Genomic DNA, 17,931 nt, shown 5'->3' with positions numbered 1-17,931 from the left:
CATGACTGCAGCCTATCCTTTAAGAATAAGATTGCTGTCAGTGATGAAAGTGTGTTACTGAGTTGTCCAATATTTTAAATGGGGACTGGTGCTGAAGTCTTAAAATTTCAGCTGCTTAAAATAAAAAAAACCAACAACATATATACCCCACCTCCTGCTTTTTATAGTCAGCACTACTTGAATCATCTGGCAGGGAGTTGAGATTAACGAGATGCTGGGTAGCCTCATGATGATCATGCGGTTGATTGTAGTTTCAAGATGATTGGCAGTGCCAGCAGTACTTCACTGAACTTTTTAATGAAATATGGGAAAGGCAGCGTTTGGATACGCTACTGTGTTCAGTGTGCTCTTGAATTAAAAATAATCAGTTTTGTTCTTAACTATGCTGAAAACTGTTTCAGTGGAACCCAGCTTGGGTGGTTAAGTCTACTGGATCAACTCCCTGTGTTTAACTGAAAATTGGACTTAGTCCCTCCTGGGAGAAACTCCCTCTGAAGGGACTCTTTCCCTGTCAGCTTCTTCAGGAGATGAGGAAACTCAAAATTGTTCTTTATTCCCCACTTACAAGATGAAAATATTATGGAGCAATTATTTATCTCAACAGATAACAAATAATTGGAAAACTCACTACCTTGAAAACTAGTATTTGCCATTAAAATGGACTGTGACATCCTTTAAGCCTTCTAATGTCTAGTGCCCTACCCCAGTTCTCTTTTCCGTTTGTTTTTTTAATCTCTGCAAATGTTTATTTTGTTTCATTCTTAGATGGCAAAAATCCTTGTATTCAGCTTTGCCAGCAGCTCTGCTGCAGAATTAATAGTATCTCTGAAATTAGAGGCTTTCAGTGTTGGTCTCCCAATTTTTTGATAACCTTGTTAATTGGAGCATGTTCAATATCTAGGTCACACATACGGCCTGGACAGGAGATGCTTGGTGACTGAGCTCTGTTTTGATAACCTGCGAAAGGACACATTACAGTAGATTTGGTGCCATAGGATGAAACACAGACATTGGTATGGCTGGCCACAAAATTCTCATGTTGCTCAAAGGAGAGTAATCAGCCTTGTTCACATGCTTCTGTGACTAGTGTGGATGCATGCTCTTCAGTATTAGAGAGCCTCCTGTGTGCTCCTGTTCTTTCAGTGAGGAGATTTCTGACCAGGCAATTACCATGTATGCCTAAAAGCAGTAACATTCTAGGTAGATTAATTTGGTTTCCGGATAGAGGAGTGGTAAGGTTGGTTGTTGCTGCAGGTGGGTAAGTCAAAGAATGTGGCTCAAACAAGATTAAGGGGAAAAAAATTAAAATTCAGGCAATAAAGACTTTCCCTATATTTAGTCTCCTGTTACTATTCTGAATGGCAATAGAAAACACAAGAGTTGGATCCTGTATCAGTTGACAGTAGGGAGAAGAGAGAAAATCGGCCTTGGGTCATCAGAAATTGAAGAATAATCTGGCTCAACTTTAGGGGAGAATTATTACAACTGGTCAGTGCATCAAAGTTACATTAGTTGCACTGCAAAATATTTCCGTATGCATTTCCTCTGAGAAAGATGCTGAGTTTTCTTGTTGTTCTTCTGCCACCTGTTTGGATCACAAGTTTCCAGTGTTAGTCTGTTACTGGCAGACCGTATGAGCAAGGCAGCAGAACTGTCTCACAGATTTGGGTAGAGGAGTTTACTATACTGCTTTTCTCTTCTATTTTTCTCCCCCATAATTTTAAAAAGAGGAAAAAAACTTAGGAAAAACACGTGCTGATGATTTTGATGTTCCTGTTTTGGGTAAGGCGTCGATTTCTCAATTGTCATCAGTGTGGTGTGATACTTCCTGTCTGCTTTCTTAAGCAGAAGGCACTTGATGTTAAAAGGGCTGGTCATACGTCAGAATTTAAATATGCTGAACCTTATCCATTAGCTTGTGAACAAAGACTTAATCTGGAGAGGTTATATCACACATGTGTTTTCTGGGAAGAAGTCTTGCTTGAGCCACTACATGTCCAGAGTGAGGTTAGTCTGCAGGGCTTGGATTAGGTAACCATTCCTGCGCTGTTGCTGCATTTTGAAGATGAACTTGAGACGTTTATGTGGGTGAGCGTGTCCCTTAGTTGAGGGCACATAGACCAAATTGCTTCTTTGTCCGCTGCTCTGAGTCCAGATAATTTTTGGACTGCAGCCCTTCTCATTTCTAGATTCATGTTGAACTTAATACAGGTCTCCTCCAGGAGGAAAGTGGTTTACCAGGGCTTTTCTGGACCTGTCTGTGAAATGTTTGTGAAGGTATCTTGGTGCCTTCCAGCCACTTAATAATTGGATTGAGAATGTTTGTAAAGCAAAACAATTAGCTTTGTTTCCTTATGTTGCGAGAAATTATGCTTTTGTTCCCTTCCCTTGCTCCTCAAAAATACTGATTGCAGAGGTCATTTTGCAAAGACCGCAGTCTGCTCTATTGTAAAAGAATGCCATAATCTTTTGTCTCCTAATGTCTAAAATAACATGCATTAGAGAGACATAAGTTGGAGGATTTAACTTGGTTGTCCAAACTAGAACATAAGTGCATACTTGCTCTATTTTGCAGCTGTCCTAACTCCAAAGGCAGAGTTCACAAACCACAGTGGAAGAAAACAGCAGCCTTTTTATCTATTTACACTTGCTCCAAATTATGTAAGCTGCATATTGAATCATCTGATAGTTCTTTTTACGTCAGTATCTCAGTTAAGAAGGGTTTCAACTGTTTCGTAGAATAGGTCTTTGTCTTGTTTAGTGTATGTTGTTGTGAAGTTTCCTTGTTGTGAGTCTGCAGGGAGTTAGCTTAAAACTCCTAGAGGAAAGTTCACAGAAACAGCCTATACTGAATGGACAATTCAGAGAACGATTTCTTAACTGGTATTCCTGGTGTCTATTGCTTTGTTTTATGCACTAAGGTTTAATGCTTACTACTTTCTTTGAGAGAGCAATAGCTGATTAATGGAGAAAGGTCTCTTATGCATCTGCCTTCAGCTGAAATTAATTATATGGACCATTTTGCTTTTAAAAGAGAAAATTTTGAATAAGTTATGAATATGGATTCTTTTATGTTAAAACAAATCTTTAGTGATGACACTTGTGGGTGTAATGCTGCTGTTCTCTAGTAGGTTTATTCTTTGAGTGAAGATTGCAGATGGCATACTATGCAAGACCACCTACTGATTTGAGGTTGCTGCAGTGCATGAGCAGAATTGAAGTAATGATTGAAGAACCAGATCTGATTTGTTTTGGTTTTATACACTCTTAAAGTGCCAAATGCATTGAAGCTTTAGTTCTGCTTGCACATCAGGTTCTGAAATACCTAAAAGAAAGCACAGGCCATATAAAGCAAAATTCCTTACAAACTTCTAGCTATTGTCCTGACATTCTTTGGGCGCTATTTGAAACTAGCCCACAAAGAATGTATGTCCTCTGAAGAAAGTGGTATATTGTAATACTGTGGAAAACCTCCAAATTTATTATTATTTATTATTATTTTAATAATATTTGTATCCTTTTCTATAAAGAGTGCAAAGCTTGGTTTCTCTCTTGTAAAAGCAGCCATGTGCTGCAGGAGAAAACCAGAGTTCCGGCACACCCAGTGGTTTAAAACTGACTGTCATGGGCGATTGGCTCCAGTGTCTGTTCTGCTTTGCCAGTGACTTAAGGAGAGTGGTTTGTATAGCAATATTAGAGGGGAACAGGTTTTAAGTTGTGATACAACTCTCCTTGATACATGGATTACTTAGTCCATCTGGATATCTTAGTTTTCTAAAGATCAGATCATGAAGCATAGTCACACAAAATTGTTTATAGATGGGCAGCCATCTGTTCCTTCATATTTAATTTTGTCCTTCTGTGCTTTATTTCTAAGATACTGACTTATTTTTTGAAGCCCTATTAGGAAATTATTTAACTGTTTCTCTATTTGTAGTCCAAGGCCAACAAAGTTTACAGAACGCCCTCGGCCCGGAGTCCAAATGATCTGTTCTTCTTTTAGTGCTGGTAAAAGACTTTTTTTTTTTCCCCTCCCCTTCCTTTTTCTCCCTTGTATCAATATAAGAAGTCATTTGGAGAGTAAGATGAAGTACAATACAGTTACTGTAGCATATTTCTTGTTAATAAGATGGAATTGAGTTAAAGTAGCTATTAACACCCCCCCCCCCCCCCCCCCCCCCCCCCGATATTTAAAATAGAAAATCAGAATCTGTGAATTAACTCTTGGTGATACAGAAATTCTTGAAAACACTTAAATATAAAATGTTCACAGTAAGTTGCTTGTGACTGCAAGTCTCTTAAAACATGATATATACTTTTTTCTTAGAGTGATTCTGAGAGTTGGCTTTATCTGAGATGGAATTTATAGGGATTGGGACAAGAGGGTGTTGATTACCAGGTTCTCATGGTCTGAATTTCATTGATTCCAGAGTTGGCAATTGAAGAATGCAACATAAATAATTGGATAAAATATCAAAATGACAAAAACTTATTTTCAGAAGGGGTACTGGAGCTTTAGTTCCATTCAGTTTTTGTTAAGATAGAGGCTTCTAAGGGCTTAGTCACAAGCAAATTACTGTAGTGCTAATCTTTCAGATATAGCTGCAGATGCATATTTATCTGACAGCAAATGTGAAATAATTCAACTCCAGTTAAACCTTTGAGTTTCTAAATCTTGTTTTTACTTAAAGGTTAGTTACAGGAATAGCTGAAATGAGATACAGTTATAAGTGTGAGGGAATAAATTTTAAGTATTTGATGTTACAGCTGTTTGAAAATACTGTAATAACATTAGACTGCCTTTTTTTCTTAAGACTTATCTGTTTGTTTTTCTCAGGTGGAATGTTTTTGGCCACTGGGAGTACAGATCACATCATTAGGGTTTATTTCTTTGGATCAGGTCAGCCAGAGAAGATATCAGAGTTGGAGTTTCATACTGTAAATACTTTTTCAAAATTACATATGTATTTGATTAAAATAACAATTTGCATAAATTGAGATAGTTTGGAATCACATTTGGGTTTTTTTTCTACTTTTTTATATAGGACAAAGTTGACAGCATTCAGTTTTCTAATAGTAGTAGCAGGTAAGCACACGATTTATTTATTCAGAGCTAGTTTTTGGACATTGTGGACATTTGTAAATAGCAGTTTCTGGAAGTAGTTATGGAAAAAAAAAAAAGCTTTCTCTTTTGAGGTTCATCCAGTAAAATTATCTATAATGATTGGATTTTCACTGTTCTGTTTTCATAATACTCCTTTTTCAGTTTTACAGCTGTTTTCATTGTAATGAATGATTAAAGTATTTTGAATTTGCCAAAAATAAGGAGTATAAAAATACTTCAGATTTTTTTCTTAAGAAATATATGTGTATTTATATTCACATATAAAATACATGTATCTTTAGATATATTTAAACCTTTTTTCAGTTAAGTGACTGCTGGGTACATGAAGACTATCAAACTAGATCTAACAATATTTTGTTTAGCTAGCCCAATGTTTTTTCATGTTTCACTTTAAGTTCTGGAGGTTGAATGTGAAGGATGCTAAAGAAAAGAGTTCAGTTTGTTACGAAGTTTCTGACACTTCATTTAGTTGATGTTCTAATGTACACTTTTATTATGATATAAACCAAGCATCATTGTGTTCCACCCACCTTTTTCTCTTCCTTCTACCTCTGCACCCCAAAAAGGGGGAAGAAAAAGGTGGGGGAGAAACTCGAGCTGGGAAACACTTCTTCAGATAAGTGTCATAGTACTTACTCAACACACAGTGCTAGCTTACTGGGAGTATATTTCGTTTGTTTTAAATCATGTCTGCACTTCTGCTTGCAGGGCTCTCTTAGCCCTTAGACATTTTTACCCCTTAACTTTTTTTCCATAGCTTTACCTGGTGTGATAGGGTCAGTTTTTTAGAATGCTCATTGGGTTATGGTGTCCTGTGCCAGAGCAGTGTTATAACTCGGCAAGGTGCACCAAAGGTCAAAGTACAGTTAGTTTGGAAGGGTCTCAAGGTAGGGAAGCAGGTTCCACACTTTGCAGGCCTTCCATTATTACTGGTATGGGAGTGTTTTTCCTTTCAAACCAGTTGTACAGCATTCTGACGCTGTTTGGACTTCTTACTTATAGCTTCCTTTTTTGAATTCTAAATTCTGGAACTTCAATTTTCAAGTGCCTTTTCTGTACAGATCTGCCTTTGATATCTGAGTAACTTTTTTCCTCTTTTGTTAGATTTGTGAGTGGAAGCCGTGATGGAACAGCACGAATCTGGCAATTTAAGCGAAGGGAATGGAAAAGCATTTTGTTAGATATGGCTACTCGCCCAGCAGGGTAAGTAATATAAAATGTTCTGCTATCAGATAGATACTTGAAGGCCATTGATATAATTTGCTGACTTACTTTAAGGAAGGAAAAAAAAAAAAAAAAAAAAGGAGAGAGAAAGGGGAAAAAAGGTGGGGGCGCTTCTTAAATTATTATTGCTTAAATGCATATTATGCTTGTTTCGCTCTTGAAGTCCAGTGAAAACGAATATTTGACTACATATTCATTTGTGGAAACTAGCTTGTCCTGATAATAGCTCCACTGGTATTTTGATTAGATTAAAAGAATAAAAGATACTCAAACCCTGTTAAAAGTCAAATTTATATGACTTTTTACTTAGGTACTTATTTCTGGAGCAAGAAAACCAGGTCAGATCTGTTCTTGAGACTGCTTGCTTTTTAGTAATACTTAAAGATAGCGTGGAATCTGCATGTCCAGGAAAGCAGTATTGGGTTCTTTCATACCACATGCCAGAGCAAGAAAAGCGCTTGCTGTGTAATGGGTTCTCATTTGTTAAAACAGTCTTGAGAATTTACAAGTCTTTGTAGGTGTGGGAAACTTCTGTACACTAGAACAAGCAACAAAAGAGGCTTGAAGATGGAGAACAACTTAGTAGGATTTGTGGCTTGCACCTTTTTATTTTGGCATGGAGGAAACGTTTTCCAACTGACATACATTAGAAAGATTTATAATAGGTTTAACGGGTAAACCTTTTTCCCCTTACTGATCATACTGAGTGGTTTGAAGGATGATATTTAATAGAAGAAAAATTAAAATGGTTTCAGGAATAATCATGTGGAAAGATGTCTGACAGACCAAGAGAGAGATGGAAGAGAAGGCTAAATAAGCTATAATTTAGTTAGATGTTTAGATCGGAGAGTATTTTGTCAGTTACGGGCAGATTCAACAGAACATGAATATAAAACTGTTAGACAAGAGTGTATAAAACACTGGTACTTTGAGACTGAGTGAGTTTGTCTTGAAAATGCAGCCTGTAAAAATTCTTGGTTTTAACTGATGCTGGGAAAAATAGGAATGGATTCTTCTTCGTTGTGGTCACAAATGCTGATCTTTGAGAAAGTGAACTCCTCATTTCGGTAAAGCACCTTTAGCTGAATTCTGTTCTGCCCTTTTGACTAGAGGGATAAGTGCAGTTCCAAATTTGATCTTTTCTGCACAAGCACAATTTTATCAAGCAAAATGAAATTGCTGCACTGAAAGGAAAGAGTGAATTCAGCTTATAAAACCTCCTGGGTTCTGCATTGAATCTAGAAAGGAATCTGGCTATAACCACATTTTCTATTATCAAGTTGTACAGTATATACTATTGTGTAATGTATTGTAGTGCTTAGTATGTGGAAGATTCTGTATGTTGTCTGCCTACGTGGTGGTAACATGCTATTGTTTCATTTGGTTTATGTTTTCCCAGAAATTAATGTGCTAGAGAATTCAATGATGATTCATCTTTAAACCACACTGACAAAAATGTAATTTTGTAGTATTCTTATAGATTATATTACAGATGGCTAGTGTTTGGTTTTCTTAGGGATAAAAATAAAATACATGCAAGATTAAGCACCATTATTACCGATAGTAAAGTGATGTAAGGGTGGTGGTATAGTACTAAATACAGCCTGAGAATTTAATTCATTTAAAGGTATCAGAATACTTTCCTTATTTGTACCTACTTCCTAGAAATACTCTCCAGGACAAATTACTGTTCACTGGTTGACTAGTTTGTATTCTCGCTCTTCAGATGTCACAACAAATACTGTAGCTATCAAATTTAATTGGGTTAGGTCGTGTATAAAGAGGGCATTTTCTGGAAAAACACATCAGCATATTCAATATATTAAGAGGACCCTATAGTCATTCTTTAAACATCTACAATTCTTTGTGGTTTTATGTGCTACATAATGGAAAACATCTTGCATTTCTCAAGTTTCTTGAAGGAGTAATGCTTCTATTCTTAATAATAAAACAAAATACAGAAGTATTTTCACTTGTCATGGACATAAAAATGTTCCAGCAAACTAGGATTGTTTTGAAACTTTTTGCTCTTTTGTTTTAGACAATGTTTACAAGGAGTTGAAGATAAAATCACAAAGCTGAAAGTGACCATGGTGGCATGGGACCGCCATGACAACTCTGTTATAACTGCAGTAAACAACATGACTCTGAAAGTTTGGAATTCTTTCACTGGCCAACTCATTCATATTCTCATGGTAAGGTGTTCCATCTTTATTTACTAATCCTGAATGCAATTTTTATGTATGAGTCATCAAAAATTTTCCTTTTGCATTTTTTTTCTGTCTGAAAACTGCCTTAACAAATGTCTCCAGATAATTAAAGTGTAATAGAGGTGTCTGTCAGCTGCTTATTAGAAGATAAAGCTTTAAAGTCACAAATAACCATTGATGTTCAGGATGTCTGAAACTAATTTTGGACTTTATTTTTTTCCAAAAGTGCTATCTTTAAGGAGAGAAGGAAACAGTTATTTCTTTTTACCTTAATTTAATGTGACAAATGTAATAGTCTTCTAGCTAGAATAAATCAAACAACAGTTTTACTAATGCGTGATACTTTTTTTAACTGAGAAAATAGGTATTTCTAGGTAACTAGATGCTCCGCTAGAGATGGAAATATTTCCTGCAAAGCTTTAAAATTTAGTATTAATTTTGGAAATGTTGTTCTCTAACTTCTAGTTATATATTTGATTCTTTTTGAGTTTATATTACATTTCTAACTGCTAGTCTGCCTAAACAAATTGAAATCTGATGAGTGTTAAGACCAAAAATACCAAGTGTTGTGAACTCTAATCTTTTAAAATCATGGCAAAAGTATTGAGACATACTTGTTGTGAGGTGACATACTTGACATACCTCTTAGGAACCTAAAATTACAACTGGAAAGAGAAGAGTATAATACGCTGCTACAAAAAAAAAAAAAAAAAAAAGTTATGGTCAAAGTAGTTGTTCTTTGCTGGACACTTTCATAGGCTAATAGTGTGATTTGCTAGTGTTACCGTATTGAATTTTTGAGTGAGACAACCCTCTTGTTCATCTTGCTGTATCTTTAATTTCAGGGACATGAAGATGAAGTGTTTGTACTTGAACCTCATCCATTTGATCCAAGAGTTCTCTTCTCTGCTGGACATGATGGAAATGTCATAGTTTGGGATTTGGCAAGAGGGGTGAAAATCCGGTCTTACTTCAACATGGTAATTATTGTGCTTTATGCAGATATGCCAAAGCAACCTTTCTAAACCTTTTGCTTTTAGTACATTCTTATGTAGGCCATCTTGAAGCATGCATTTGTGTACAGGGCGAGATCCTGCATCCAGTGAAGTCAAGAGAAGTTCCTATTCAGTTTAGTGGGGCAAAGATTAAATCTGTAAAATGTAAAAAGTTGTTTCTTTGGCTGTATTTCGTAGTGTCATCTTTCTATATGCTTCATCCACATGAAGTTGGAGTGTTAGTTACATTGTCAGAGATCATGCGCAAGAGACACGGTGACAGAGACCCTCCTTTAGTGCTCTGTTTCCTGCCTGGGGAACCAAGGTGGATCTTGGTTTATTTTTGCATTACTAATTCTTAATCTGGCTAAAGCTCTTCAGGAGTCACCTGATCTCATACAATGTTGTATGCTGCCTTGGCCCATTGGACTGAATGCTGTTAGCCTTTCTGTGTAGAGCTCCTCCACATGCAGGTTTCAAATTCGGTCTGTTCTGCACTAAACTAATTCTTCTGGAAGATGGATGCAATAGGTATTTCCATCTGGTTCTTGATATTAATTGGGTCTTTGTACATATCTTTCCTCAAAAAGGTAATGATGTGTTTTGCAATTCAGACTTTGTCTCCCAGAGAAAATTGCCAGTCTTTGTAGAATATGAAGAATCATTGAGAATGCTGAGAGTAGGCAAATGGGCTTCATCCAGCCTTCAGCCATAGCGGAATGGCAGTCTTGGAGCATAAAGAAGATCATCTGAAGAAGAGACCTGCCATAGATCTACTCACAAAAAAGAAAAAGGGCATTTAAAAATGAAGTCAAGCCAAGAAGGTCACTCTGAACCTAAAGAAAGGTTTTGAGTTGTGCAGTGTGCAGTACAGTTCATAAAGTCTCTGAGGAAATTCAGCCAAGCTAAATGGGAGAGAGAGCAGCCTAGACTCCTTCAGCACTGACCTAGATTCAGTATTGTTCCCTCTGGATTGATTTCTGTAACGGAACTTACGAAGGATCAGAGACAATCATCTTGGAGCTATGAGAACAGATCTTTGTTACTCAGTGCTATTCACTGTTACCAGTTGAGGTGTATGATCTCATTGCATGGCTATGTTGCCTTTTCACTACTACTTAATGATGGATGTATGATAGCTTTCATGAAATTTAAGGTCAGAAGAGGCTGAGCTCATCTGCTCTTCATAAGACAAGTCCACTTAAGAGCTATCAGAATCTAAATTACAAATGCTCTTCATAAGACAAGTCCACTTAAGAGCTATCAGAATCTAAATTACAGATGCCTGTGATGTTAGGCAACCCCCTGAAAGACTGAGATGTTTATTTCAAGGGTGCAGTGCAACACAAACACCTAAAAAGGGTAAAAATCACATACATCTTAAGATCTCTGGAGTCAGAGAAATGTGTAGACAATCAGATCTCAGCAGCTAGTAATCTGTGTTTCATGCTAGAAATGAATGTGAGAAAGTCTGCCTGCTGTGTGAGGTAAGGGGAATTGTAAATCTGGCAATCAGTTTGTCTCAAACCAATGAATAAGTCATATGAGCCACGTATGCAAGAGAGGCATCTCTCTACAGTCTCTGAATATTTCACCAACCAGTCTTCCGTGTCTGATGCTTTAGAAGGCATGGGTTGAAATTAGGGGTTTTCTTATATGGGTGGGTGGGGGAAGATGCTTCTAGACCATGAGACTTGATTGCATAGTCACCTCTGCAGAGCTGCAAATGTTAAGTGTTCTGGTTTACTAAGGGAGGGCATGAATACACACAGAGCTGCCAGTCTTCTCCCAATTAACGAACTGGCATATCGGCTGGGAAAATCATTACATTAGCCACTATTAAATTACTCTGATAACCACTGTTAGCTTCATTGACTTGGTCAATATGTCATCTCATACTTATGAAAAACAGTGTTTGTATTTGTATTCAGGGTATGGGAAATTTTTACAGATTGGGTTCTTTTGGATCAGACAGGGAACATCGCCTGGAGGAACCAAACCTGAGAGTTGAATGACATGAGGTATCTGCTTTGCCATTCAAGAACCTCTTAATATCATTGCCTGATAAAACAGTGTCTGTGGTACCAGAACGAGCACTGGATGACTTTGTTGTAACAAAAGCTCTTAAAAAAAATTGGAGACCCTGGGGGTGTTGGTTGAATTAACAAAATCTTAGATGACTTAGCTTAATAATAGTCCAGTCAGGTATTCCCATCCTAAGATGGATTGCTTGGTACATCTAAAGCCTTGTGGCAAATCCCTAAAGTAGAGTTGAGTATTTTTAAGTTGTTTCCCTCCCTGCTCCACTTCCCCACCCCTCAATTCCTTCATTGTCAGCATCAAAAAAAAATAATAAATTCGAGGGATGCAAGAGGTGTCAATCAGTTTGAAGCTTAACTCATTTTATCCAGTCAGCAAATGTGAAATTGCAAAGTCATAGTAACCAAATACACTTTTTGTTTTGTATTTCACTTAAATGGGGCACTCAAAGTTTATTTGTGCCTTGCTGGTTACAGATAGGTGGCACTAGGAGACTCTGGTGGTCCTACAGAATATTCTCTCCCAGGTTTTTTAAATTAAGATTTGCTATTAAATCGACACAGTCATAGTTAATTTGAAGCATCTTTGGTCTGTTCACCAGATTTTGATCGTTATAATTAATAGTAAACTCAGTCTGGTAAATGACTGTCTACACACATGGGTTTACTCTCAGTAAGTATGTATATATTTTATATATTCCACATTTCACTTGTATTCTTCATTTAATCTAGTTCTGTAAGTATCACGTAACTCAGTGTCAGAGTTCATGGGCATTCAGAACTCGCTTAATTCAGTAACTTGAGTCGGCTAGACTCAGGGGATGAATTCACTACCCCAGAGAGTGAAATTTGCCATAGAAATATCAAGAGTGTGAGAGGGTTAAAGCTTTTTAGGCAATTTCGAGATTCAGCAAATAAGTCCTGGGATGGTTTTAAATTGTGTGTGCAAATACAGGTACTTGCTGTTTTGTGACCTGTGTAATATCCCTGCCAGTCCTGGCTTAATACAGCTGCTAATGAAAAACACATTCTCAGTGCATTTTTGTCATTCATTTTTCCAAGGAATCAATGAGGTCATGGCTTTGGTGTTATCATATTAGGGCAATTTCACCTGTTGTATTTCCCAGGTACAATTAGCATTTAGCAGACTTCTGAAGAAACAGGGTAATAAACCATACATGGTTGCTGCAGCCAATTGTTTCAGAGCTTATGTATTTCACAAAAATAGTCTTTTTGCTACAGAAGGACAGCACAAAGCCTTGAAAGTGTTTAAATTGTGGCTCATTACCCAGGGCCTAGGTTCAGTGAAGTACTTGACTGTTGTGGCACCTAAGTTGTTGGGGACCAAGTTCCTTAGTCTGCAAAGCGGACTGCAGTATCCTACCAAATCCTCAGTTTGCTGAGCAGTATATGAGATTTAGGTGTTTTAGGGGATGATCCAGGAAAAAAAATACACTGAGTGGTGGGCTGTCCAGTGAAAGCTGCTGCGTGATTAATGTACATAGAGATATATTTGAAATGCAGTTTCTTACTCAAAAGCTGTGATGAGGCATCTGGGTCCCTTGTGTGGTAAGGTACTTTTCCAATAACTGAGGGAGGTCCCTGCTCTCCTAAATGAGGACACAGAAGCAGATGGCACTCATCTTTTGGGATTGCCTTAACTAATGTTAAGCTATTGAGCTGGGAAATGAAAGACCTAGATTCTGTTCTCTCCTCAGTGGCAAGGTGTTCAAGTCAACATCTGCCACTTACCCAGGAGGGCATCTCAGCTATAAATGTCTAGACAGGACTTCTTCCCAACTTTCTCTTGAAGTTTTGCCACTGTGGAGAGATGTGAATCTGTAGCCTGTGGGTTTAGGCACTTCTAGGCTTGTTTACTTGGGTATGGAAATCATGTTCTAGGTAAATTTGGAAGTGTTAGAAATGGCCTTTGGCATCAAGCTTCAGGCAAGCTCTTGAACTTGCAGAATTAGTGCTGTGTTCAGTCATAAATAAAAGCTGTACACCACTCAGTTGTTGTCATAGGATCTGTTTTCTTTCAGGTGTTCTCACTTAAGTTACTTCTTAATAGACCTGTCACTATTGGTTTGTTAGGAATGCCAGGGTTGGTGCTTGGATGCTATGTGCTGCAGCTTAGCCTTACGCTTGTAGTTCCTGTAGGCTCTAAGCAGGAGTTTCTCAATTCTGAGAATGTATGAGGGGGAAAAAGAAAATTACAGGGACTTAAGAATCTTCCACATCAAAAAGGAGGTGCCTAGTAATAACATTAGGTGGATGCACAGGTTTTTGTTTAGTTTGGTGATTGGGTTTTTGTTGGTGGTGCAATTTGGACGTTAAGTACTGGTGTTCCTCAAGTCTGACCCCAGATAGGTTTGTGGTGTTACAGTGCTGGCCTTGATTTTTATTTTTTGGACTTAGGTGTTTTCCTTTAAGTGTGCTTTCCTTTAAGCAGTACCTCTCAAGGCTGAGCTCTACTGATTCAGACTGCTTGGAAAAGGCATTCTGTCTGGAGCCTTAAGAGTATGGGTTTCTCTTGTGGTAAAGCTGATAGTTCTTGTCCCATGAGTGGGCTGCCCTGTAGAAGAATATTAAAAAAAAGTTTCCTAAAAGATTGCAGGATATGTATGGGCCTGTAGCTCTGTTCTTTTTTTCTCTCTCTCTCTTTTTTTAATAATTCAGTTTACAGCATAGCTTTATGAACAGTTGCGGGAACATATGGTAACTGCAGTTACTTAAAAGTATGCCGTTGAAAATACGAAAACTGTACTACAGTAGCAAGAAAGACACACTAGGGGAGAGCAGGCATTTTTACAGTCTTTGTCACTGTAGAATGTTGGATTTTTGTACCGTATCTTTGAATGCAATTGCTTTGCCTGAATCTGATACCTGATGCAGCAGATTTGTAAGAAGGCATTGCAGTTACTGCAATGGGAAGCTTGTGTATTCTTTGATAAAGACTGGCCTTACGGTGTTTAAGAAATCCTTGTGTAATGTAGAAATTGATCAAGTAGGAATACTGATACCTTTAAATAAAAAGTGGTTCTTCTGGTCGACAGATTTCAAAAAAAAACCCCAAACAAAACCAACAACAAAAGATCTTTCACTACTAGGTGTTGCTTTTCTGTCTTACTGGACTGACTCTCATTGTGAGTTGCATCTTTGACAAGTCAGGCTTTGCTGTAGCCTGTAGTGGGTTTTCTTATGTCTGACATGATTCGTGTGCCTCAGGGGCCTCCTGTGTGCCTGGATGCCTGTTCAAGTCAGACTTCTGCTTCCTTGTAATCTTAATATGTTCCTCCTAGTGGTTGTGAAGAGTTTATTTGGACTGATTCTTGTTACGTTACCTTAATACTAAGACAGTCTTTCCGAGCACTGTCATGTATTACAGTGTTGTTTGTAACAGGCTCTGGGTGAGTGGTAGTTCTGGAACCCACTTTGAACTCAATGCAAAGGTGGCCTTAGTCCTTTCATCGTATTCTGAAGAATGCTTTGAAATACTGATACAAAAAGAATGTTTTTACAATCTCGTATTAAATTCACAGATCCAAATTCTTCAAAGTTCTCCTACCTTTGTGACTTTATTGGACTTGCTGAAAGGCTAAGCCACCTTAGCCTTTGACACTTAAAGGTCACAATATATATCTTCAGCTGTTGCGAATTTGATGAGTCTTTTTCTAAATGCCAAAGCACATTTAATCAGAGCATGTAGAAATACCACGAGTATATTTCAGAAATGCATTACAACTTGAGCTCTGTAAACTAGGGATTCAAAGCAACCTTCTGATTCTTTTTGAGGAGAGGAGGAGGAAGTAAAAAAAGAAAGCCTCACCAAACCTGTTCTCCCCCTCTACCACCTTCAGCTTCATTTGAAATGACAACTAACTCTCTTAGGTTTCTGAAAGAGAAGCTTTAATCTCTTCCAGAAACACCATTGTTCTCTTCTGTGTCACTGAGTAAATGTTGCTTGCCCTGGGAACCAGATTGGTACTTCAAGAATAGTGGATCATTTTTTACAGCAGTGTAACTGTTACTTCTTGAATTCATGTTTGTTGTTCTTATGCCTTGTCCTGCTTTTATGGAAACCATCAGAAAAAAGAAAAAACCCCAACATTAAAATTGCAAAGCCTGAGGGGGAGGCTGACCTGCCTGTTGCATCAGTGTTGGAGAAGATAAAGGATACAGTTGGATTTCTTGGCTGTTTTTGAAAAACACTGATCCTGGGGATAATACATGCTTTTTCACTGAGACCTAGAAAGACAACAATGTCTTTGATAGCTGTAGTTGCTGTAAGGTACGATGAGGCTTCTTACAGGTTTTCAGGTGTCCTAGAAAAAAAATTGTGATTTTTATCTTTTTTTAACTGGGGCATATTTTCATCTAGATCCCTGTACCAGAATCCTAGCTGTTTGCTTTCATTTCTAGGCCCTTTTCTGTTGGAAGCTCATGATGAGTAGTCCCACACTTTCATGTGTTGTGGTTTAACCCCAGCCGGCAATTCAGCCCCAGGTAGCCATTCGCTCACTCCCCCTTAGTGGGATGGGGGAGAGAATCAGAAGGGTAAAAGTGAGAAAACTCGTGGGCTGAGACAAAGACAGTTTAATAGGTAAAGCAAAATCCACGCATGCAAGCAAAGCAAACCAAGGACTCCATTCCCCACTTCCCACGGGCAGGCAGGTGTTCAGCCATCTCCAGGACAGCAGGGCTCCATCACGCCGAACGGGGACTTGGGAAGACAAACGCCATCACTCCCAACGTCCCCCCTTCCTCCTTCTTCCCCAGCTTTATGTGCCGAGCATGACGTCCGATGGTCTGGGATATCCCTGGGTCAGTTGGGGTCGGCTGCCCCGGCTGCGTCCCCTCCAACTCCTTGTGCCCCCCCAGCTCCTCGCTGGTGGGGTGGGGTGAGGAGCAGAACAGCCCTTGCCTCTGGGTAAGCCCTGCTCAGCAGGGACCAAAACAGCCCTGGCTTACCAGCACTGTTTCCAGCACAAATCCAAACCACAGCCCCATACCAGCTACTATGAAGAAAATTAACTCTATCCTAACCAAAACCAGCATACATGTAAAATACTTTACTTATATTTTATGTAAAGAGGCATTGTATCCAGAACTAGGAAGCTTGTGACTTGCATATGTTCTTTCCAATATGCTTATTAATTAGCAACAGATGATGAAACTTAAACCTTAAATATGAACACTTTTTAAACAAAGGACTTAAACACTTTTGTGTTTATTTCACAAAATGTTACAATAGTTTATTCAAAGATGAGTGACGAGCATGGTTTCTTCCATCTGTATTAAAAACCATACATTAAAACAGGTACACTGTAAGCAGCTGAATTGAAAAGTGTCAATTTTCTAACAAGCTAAAGTTTTTGCAGTTGCAATTTTAATATCAATTTAGTAATATGTGATTTTGTCAAACTTAATTTAAAATTGTCAGGCCAGAAGCAAATTACTTGAGTTTTTAGGATAAAGTCCAGATTTAACTGCATAAACAAAGTTATATTTCCTTTTTTTGTTCTTTTTTTCTTCTAAAGAAAGTTTGTGACAGCTAAAAGAAAAATGGGGACAAAACTTTTCTTTTTTGGAGTTTAGAGATCAAAGGACATCTTACTGGAACTTTATGTAAATGGTTATTGTTCCTTTCAGCAAGATAAAGTGATTTTGACTTTGCATCATATTGCCACATCAGAACTTAAATGTACTCATGCCCTTTAACAGGTACGTTAATGGGGAATAGCAACTCTGAAGTTCTTGGTACTGAAAAACTTGTCAAAGTACTTAAATATAAACTGTTGTTGAACATACCGTACCAAGGTATAAGTTACTGTATCAGTGGAGCTAACAAAACTGTAGGCTGATCTTTTTGCTTATGTTCTTGACTGGAGTTAGGGAAGTACTGTAGAAGTTAATAATCTTTGAAAGAAAGAAAGAAAAAAAACCCACCCCAAACCCGAAAAAGCTTGTAGCTTCGCAGCAGGGTAACACCATTAATGAGACTGTGAACTTTTTATCTATGGAATCATTTGGATTATGACTTCTTTTGCACAGCATTGAATTTCTTATTTTACCAAGTTGACCGGAAGCTTGGGTTGGCTTTTCTAATGAAGTTTCAAATTTGATGGGACAGTGCTTGTTATCTGAAATATAAATTGCAGAGCTGTACTTGAGAAAGCAGGTCAGGATTTCTTAGCAAGACTTAAGACTGGTCACCTGCTTAGCATGACCAACTTAATGTTTTTTGTTGTTTGGTGTTTTGTTTTTTTTACCACAAATTAAAGAGAAGATACCTGAAAAGGAAAAAAATACCACAGTTTGTTTATGTAGTTTTCAAG

General features: G+C 37.9%; 1 protein-coding gene across 3 annotated transcripts in view; it reads left to right on the top strand.

Moving 5' to 3' along the window:
* The window catches only part of PHIP (pleckstrin homology domain interacting protein), a 117,946-nt gene that overhangs the window by 36,077 nt on the left and 63,938 nt on the right, over window positions 1–17,931 (top strand). For 2 of the 3 annotated variants that reach the window (XM_049818273.1, XM_049818272.1), the window contains exons 10-15: window positions 3,938–4,008; window positions 4,838–4,938; window positions 5,046–5,086; window positions 6,230–6,328; window positions 8,391–8,544; window positions 9,405–9,539. In XM_049818273.1, the coding sequence (XP_049674230.1) occupies window positions 3,938–4,008; window positions 4,838–4,938; window positions 5,046–5,086; window positions 6,230–6,328; window positions 8,391–8,544; window positions 9,405–9,539 (601 nt within the window). Of the gene's footprint in view, window positions 1–2,585; window positions 2,662–3,937; window positions 4,009–4,837; window positions 4,939–5,045; window positions 5,087–6,229; window positions 6,329–8,390; window positions 8,545–9,404; window positions 9,540–17,931 lie in introns of those variants that run through there. The other variant, XM_049818274.1, reaches the window with a different exon arrangement.

Source organism: Accipiter gentilis, chromosome 15, assembly GCF_929443795.1.
Source record: "Accipiter gentilis chromosome 15, bAccGen1.1, whole genome shotgun sequence".
Classification (NCBI taxonomy): Eukaryota; Metazoa; Chordata; class Aves; order Accipitriformes; family Accipitridae; genus Astur; species Astur gentilis.
Note: the sequence above shows the minus strand (reverse complement) of the source record. Positions and strands in the feature narration are given on the sequence as shown.